This window comes from Chlamydotis macqueenii, chromosome 5 (genome assembly GCF_036417535.1).
Source record: "Chlamydotis macqueenii isolate bChlMac1 chromosome 5, bChlMac1.mat, whole genome shotgun sequence".
NCBI lineage: Eukaryota > Metazoa > Chordata > Aves > Otidiformes > Otididae > Chlamydotis > Chlamydotis macqueenii.
Window position 1 is genome coordinate 5,747,333 of NC_141560.1, and position 6,989 is coordinate 5,754,321.

General features: G+C 55.7%; 1 protein-coding gene and 1 long non-coding RNA gene across 6 annotated transcripts in view; both read right to left on the bottom strand.

Annotated features, from left to right (window-relative positions):
* LOC147600436 (uncharacterized) overlaps positions 1–6,989 on the bottom strand; it is a 759,986-nt gene that overhangs the window by 480,737 nt on the left and 272,260 nt on the right. The gene's annotated exons all lie outside the window — the stretch shown is intronic.
* Positions 662–5,431, bottom strand: LOC147600440 (inositol 1,4,5-trisphosphate receptor-interacting protein-like 1). Of its 5 annotated transcripts, XM_086749060.1 has the most exons (3): positions 5,005–5,300; positions 4,207–4,211; positions 662–1,875 (listed from the first exon to the last, which is right to left on the bottom strand). In XM_086749060.1, exons 1-3 carry the CDS (start codon positions 5,298–5,300, stop codon positions 662–664), a joined length of 1,515 nt encoding a protein of 504 aa, XP_086605186.1. The 5 variants fall into 5 exon arrangements, with proteins under 5 accessions (XP_086605186.1, XP_086605189.1, XP_086605188.1 ...); XM_086749063.1 differs by lacking the exon at positions 4,207–4,211 and having other exon boundaries at positions 662–1,812; positions 4,943–5,431; XM_086749062.1 differs by lacking the exon at positions 4,207–4,211 and having other exon boundaries at positions 662–1,818; positions 4,943–5,431.

Genomic DNA, 6,989 nt, shown 5'->3' on the forward strand with positions numbered 1-6,989 from the left:
TGGGCACGGAAAGACGCAGCACTTGCTCAAACAAAGGATTTATTGACATCTTTGCACAGCTTGGTAAGCTTCCAGAGGGAATGCAGTCTCTCAAAATGGGGGGTGCTCTCTCTGTCCAGGTGGTAACAGGAATCTCTGTCGGAAGGCTCTTTGCAGCAGCCTCTCCAGCTGCATCGGGTCCCAGTCCCCTGCATGTGTTTTTGCTGTGGAGGAAAGGTGCGGCAGCAATTCCCCCTGCCGACAGAGCAGCGTGTCCTCCACGTGCAGCGTGCTCAGTCCAGCAGCACCAGCTGCCCAGGGAGTGCCTAGGACAGGCAGATTCTCCAGCTGGACTCCAGTGAACACACAGAGGCCCCTCAGCAGTCCCTCTCGCTCGGTCCCAGCACAGCTGGGGCTGCCAGCAAGTATTTCTGTGCCCATGAGAAATCACCACCCTGGATGCCCCAGCATGAGGACAAAGCAGGACGGAACTCATCTTGGTCACCACTGTAGTTGTCACCAACTGCTGTGAGGAGCACGCCGCTGGTCTTGGCAGAGGGCTGCCGTGCAGGGTGTTCCCTTTCCTTCCTGTGTCCTGCATTCTCCCCTCTTTTTCCCTGCTGTAAGAGGTCGTAGTCTGTCGTCAGCTGTGAGACCCACAATGGAAGCTTTGTGCATGAATTCAGCGGCCATAGACCAGCAGCCTTGAGAGTCGATCTTGCAGCTCATTGAACTCCTGCAGTGCCTTGGCATGGGCATCCGGATCCTGTTGCAGGTGCTGGAAGAGGTTGAATGGCTCGGCCGATTGTAAGTCTGGGGGCAAGACGATCTCCTCAGGCACCCTCTCATTGCCTAAGAAGAAGTGGTCAAGGCGTTTCGTCTCCAGGCAGAAGTGCAGGTACCGCATGATATCCTGCAGCCGTGGCAGGAGATCTCTCCTGCGCCAGCCTGACAAGGGTATGGTGGTCAGGAGGTGCATCACAACTGTCTTCAAGGTAGCGGTGGAAAAGCCTATGCCCACCAGGATGCGGGCGAAGAGCTGCAGGCACTTGAGGTGGAAGCTGTCATGCGGGGCCCGCCTGGCCACGTGCCTGAAGAACTTTGCCTCTGCCACAGCATAGCTCTCCGGCCACATCGTCGCTGGGGTGAAGAGGGCCTCTGTACTCTCACTGCTTACAAAGATGTCCGAATTGCCTTGCTGCACCCCAAATATCAACTCAATGAGGGGGCTTTTTTTGGATCTTCTTGTCACCTGGAATTTGCAGGAGCGGCTGGAGGGCAGTACCTTTAGACGGTATTGGCACGACTGAGGCAAAACCAGCCAGGCTGCTTTCACCAATAGCTGGAACCAGCGGGCAGTTTTCTGCACGTCGAGGTAGGTACCAGTGCAGAGGATGCCTAGGAGGTTAGGATCCCGATTCCTCCGCAGCTCCGGCTCGGGCTGGTGGAGGAAGCACAGCATCTCTCCTGCCAGCCGCTCCCTCGTACAGGTGCACTCCACCTCCACGCGGATGTAGAAGTTCCTGACGGGCATCTTCTCTGCAGTGCTCGGCTCCAGGTGGAAGACATGCCCATAGGGGGGCTTCAGGGGCACGAGGAAGCGGTAGGTGATGTCTTTCTCACGGGGACTCCAGCCTTCAAAGGCGCTGCCCACCTCGATGGCTGGTTGCAGCACTGGGAGGAAACTATTTGACAAGAGCTCTCTGAAGACAAGGATGAAGTTGCACACCAGATCCTTCACCACCAGGCAGTCTCTGACCAGGTTCTGAACTGGCCACTGTATGTGCTCATCAAGAAATCTTCCCACATCATTTGCATTATCATGGCCGTCTTCTTCCTCTCCCTGGGCCACATGCTCCCTGTCGCTGCTGGAGCTCTCGTCATCACTGCTGCTGTCTGCCTCAGGGAGCGTTTTCTTGATGCACCAATAGAGCCATAAAGTCAGGATCAGGATGGCAGCAATAGCCCAGAAGAACCACTGCTGCAAGGCACCAAAGAGCATATGATCTTGTTCCTGGGTCCCCTGCTCCTTCATCATCTGCACCTGCATCCTCTCCTCCAGTTCATGCAGCATCCGAGCCATCTCCTGGCTCAGCTGCTCCGCAAGCTGCTGCATGCGCTCACACGTGGCTTCATCCGGATCATCAACGACCACCTGCAGGTGCTGGATGATGACTGTCAGAAGGAGGATGAGGAATTTTGTGGCAGCCATGTCCTGCAGGAGGAGGCAGAGAAGGGGTTCAGTGGGGCTGGGAGGGAGGGAGCTGGTGGCGGGGGGAGCAGGGACGGGAGGCAGAGGGACCTGGGTGCAGATAGGAGAGGGGGCGAGGCAGCTGGGAGGCAGCAAGGCCTGCGCCCAGCCTCGGCAGCGGCAGCACCGTGCCCTGCCCAAGGCGCTCCCACCAGCCACTGGGCCCTCGATACAGGACGATAACCCAGACCCTCGTTCCACATGTTTCTGCCCCGGCCCTCGTCTTGCCCAGCCTCCCACCGCGTGCACACTCACCGCTGGACCAGGCCGTACTGGGGCAGCGCTGCCTGCCGCAGCCCCTGGTAACCGTCCCCATTGTGACCCGTCCCCTCGGCTGTCACAGGGGCCCGAGCGCATCACAGCCACGCCTGCCGCCCCGCCCCGCCCTTCGGTCCCACCTCAGCTCAGCGCCCCGCAGCTGCCCTGGTGCTACGGTTAAGGCTGCACTACAGTTAATTTGCTTCAGAGGAGCTTGTGTGGACTTTACAATGAATTCATGCTCATTTGCACCTCTGTTTTACCTGGCATCCTGGCCAGGAGCTGGAAGTAGTTGAGCTGTGGCCTCACCAGGATCACGTACAAAGAGACAACCACTTCTCTAGTCCTGCTGGCCACGTTATTTCTCATATGAACCAGGATGCTCTTGGCCTTCTTGCCCTCCTGGGCACAGTGCTGGCTGTCAACTCCAGGTCCTTCTCTGCTGAGCAGCTTTCCACCCACTGTTCCCCAAGCCCAGAGCATTGCCTGGAGTTGGGATGAGCCAAAGGCAGGACCTGTTCTCAGGCAGTTGGCTGCAGCCCATCGATCCAGCCTCTCCTGGTCCCTCTGTAGATCATTTGTACCTTCAAGGTGATCAGCACTCTTGCCCGGCTTGGTGTCATCTGCAAACTTCCTGAGCATGCACTCAATCCCCTCATCTGGATCACTGATAAAGATATTAAACAGAACTGGCCACCTCCCCCTGGGAGGAGTCATCCGCCTGCCCCAGCGTGGGGTCCTCCCTGGGCTGCAGGGGCATCTCTGCTCCTCCGTGGGCCTCCATGGGCTGCAGGGGGACAACCTGCTCCACCATGGTCGTCACCACAGGCTGCAGGGGAATCTTGGCCAGGAGCAGCATTACTGCTCCCCTTCCTTCTTCACTGACCTTGGCGTGTCTGCAGCCGTTCCTCTCACAAGAAAAATTCTTCACAACCAGCAGGCAAACTCCTCTCAGGATCTTTTTACATCTCATTCACATCTCATCTCCTCTCCACTTTTTGCAGCTGGGCCAGGCCAAGCAGGCCAGAGGGTCAGGCCTGCCAGGCCCACAAGGCTCACAAGCCTCCCCTCCTCTGTCCTCACTCAGCTTCTTCACCTCTTCACTTCTCTCGTTTGTTTTTGTTTTTTTTTTCCCCCCTTCTTAAATACATAATTGCAGAGGCGTTACCAGGGAACATTCTGCTACCAATTGGCTCAGCCCTGGCCAGTGGCAGGTCCGCCCTAGGCCCAGCCGAGCCCACCAAAGGGGAGCAACTTCTAGGAGCTTCTTGCAGAAGCTGCCAGCGTAGCCCCCCCTCACTAAATAAACCCAGAACAGTGCTACACTGAGTTGTCCACAGCATCTGCTGCCTGTGGGCACTGGCATGTCCTCAGGGTTAAATTCTGGCCAAAGTATCACCTCACAGCAGAGAATGTCTTTGCTTTTTCTGCAGAAGACTACTGAAACCAGTCGCTGATGTCACTGAAGCTTTCCCAATGAGTTTGTCAAGATGTGGGTGAGAGCTAGAGGCATGGTGGGGAGCAGGTGTTTTGTAGAGCCATTTCATAAAGTCGTTAGTAGCAACTTCACTCTGATGCTAGCTAGAGCTTGTGCAGCTGTGAGTTGGCTCCAGCCGTACAGTTGAGTCTTTCAGATGGGCTAGGACATGATTTTGGGAATGGTGCTGGCAGCTAACCCGCTGGCCCAACACCACAGCTCAGTCACCCTATTGCACGACCCTGCCTGCTTTCAGGTTAAAGCTGGAGGGTTCAGCTGCTGTCCCAGCTCCTGAGCACAAGCTGGGCAGAGAGAGTGGTTTTTACTCTCTAAAACCCTTGAAATCACACACCATAACAGGGAAAGAGAGGGGTGGAGGCAGGACTGAGAGGAAAAAATGCAAATCAGGTCTCCAACAACGAAAATGCCACAGGTCTTACTGAAAACAAAACAAAAAAACCCCACCCAAACAAGCTAAAAACAAACCCCAAAGCAACAAGCAACAAACATTCATAAATGTTTGCAATTTCTGAGATTTATGGGTGTGAGAATGTGCTGCACACTGCTGATGGCTGCTTCCCTGCACGCTCCTCGCTTGGCTCAGGGGTCTGTGAAGGCAGGTGAGGAATTCACTGGTGTCCTCCCTGTCAGGCGAGGAGGAGGCTGAAGCAGGGCCAGAGACTGCTTGGGTCCAGGTGTAAGACATGCCCATGCGGGGGCTGCAGGGACACCAGCAGAGAGTAGACAGCATCATCCTCAAAGAGACTCCAGCCTTCGTAGCCACTCCTCATCCCGATGTCTGGTTGCAGCAGCAGGAAGACATGATTTTAAAAAGGCTCTTGGAAGAGAATGGATGAGATCATCTGCCAGATCCTTTACCAGCGGATTCTGGTAGGCCAGATTTGTCACTGACAACTGGATATGCATTGCAAAAATCCTGGCCATAGCCCGCTCATCATCTGGATCTTCTCCTTCACTTTCTTCCTCCTCCTGCTTTGTGTTGCTGCTGGAACTCTCCTCCTTGCTACTCCTGTCTGACTCACAGCTTCTTTTGTGGAGCCACCAACAAAGCCCAAAAAACAAGACCAGGACTCCAGCAATGGCCCACAAGTGCCACTGCTGCAAGGCACCAAAGAGCAGGACTACCCGGGTCAAACGATGTTGTTCTTGGGTCCTTGTCTCCAGTTCCTGCAGCAGCCAAGTCATCTCTTGGGTCAGGTGCACTTCACACTCGTGCAGGCACTCACGTGTGGCCTCATCCAGCTCATCACCGACCATCTGAAGGTGCTGGATGATGCCTGTCAGAAGGAGGATGAGGAATTTTGTGGCAGCCATGTCCTGCAGGAGGAGGGAGAGAAGGGGTTCAGTGGGGCTTGGAGGGAGGGAGCTGGTGGCGGGGGGAGCAGGGAGGGGAGGCAGAGGGACCTGGGTGCAGGTAGGAGAGGGGGCGAGGCAGCTGGGAGGCAGCAAGGCCTGCGCCCAGCCTCAGCAGCGGCAGCACCCTGCCCTCCCAAGGCGCTCCCACCAGCCACTGGGCCCTCGATACAGGACGATAACCCAGACCCTCGTTCCACATGTTTCTGCCCCGGCCCTCGTCTTGCCCAGCCTCCCACCGCGTGCACACTCACCGCTGGACCAGGCCGTACTGGGGCAGCGCTGCCTGCCGCAGCCCCTGGTAACCGTCCCCATTGTGACCCGTCCCCTCTGCTGTCACAGGGGCCCGAGCGCATCACAGCCACGCCTGCCGCCCCGCCCCGCCCTTCAGCCGCCCCTCAGCTCAGCGCCCCGCAGCTGCCCTGGTGCAGCGGTTAAGGCTGCGCAAGAGTTAATTTGCTTCAGAGGAGCTTGCGTGGACTTCAGTTTGGCTTCAGTATCATCTGCCTGCCAGAGGTCGTCTCCCCTCACTGCACACCAGGCAAGCTCAAAGTGGAATCACAGAATCATTCAGCTTGCAGAAGACCCATCAGTTCACTGAGTCCGAACGCAAACATTCCACTGCCAACTCCACCACTAAACCCCTGTCCCTAAGCGCCACGTCTACACATCTTTTAAACGCCTCCAGGCACGCTGCCTCAACCACTTCCCTGGGTGGCCTGTTCCAATGCTTGTGAACCCCTTCAGTGAATAAATTTCTCCTAATATCCAATCAAAACCTTCCCTGGAGCAACTTGAGGCCTTTCCCTCTCGTCCTATCACTTGTTACCTGGGAGAAGACACTGACACCCACCTCGCCACAACCTCCTTTCAGGTAGCTGTAGAGAGTGGTAAGGTCTCCCCTGAGCCTCCTTTTCTCCAGGCTAAACAACCTCAGTTCCCTCAGCCGCCCCTTATTTGACTCATTCTTTTGACCATTCTCCGGCTTCGCTACTCTACTTTGGCTGTGCTGCACCAACCCCAGCACCCTCACCTTGGAGTGACGGGCCCGGAACTGAACACACTACTTGAGCTGTGGCCTCACCAGAGCCAAGTACAAAGGGACAACCACTTCCCTGTAACCACTGGCGTCATTATTTCTGACACAAGCCAGGATGCTGTTGGCCTATGTGATGGTTTAGCCCAAATCACCACACAGTTTCTCGCTCACTCTCCCCCTCCCCAGGGAGATGGGGGAGAGAATTGGGAAGGAAGGAGAACTCGTGTGTTGAGATGAAGACAATTTACTAAAATAAAAGGGAAAACGACAATAATAACAGAATATAAGGATATTAAAAATATACAAAGTGCACAATATGTGTTTTCTCACCACCCGATGTCCCAATGACCGATACAGCCCGTCCCGAGCAGCGATCACGGAAACAAAACCGAGCAGCAAGCAAAGGAGCAAAAGGGAGCCAGCAAGGTAGGGGGAACGATGCCAGCAAAAACAAGCAGGAAGGATGGATGCCAGGAAGGCAGATACCCACCCTCGCCTGCCCCCACTTATATACTGAGCATGGCGTTTATGGCATGGAATACTCTCTTTGGCCAGTTTGGATCAATTATGCTGTCTGTCTTTCTCCCCGCTTCCTGCATCTGCAAATTAGC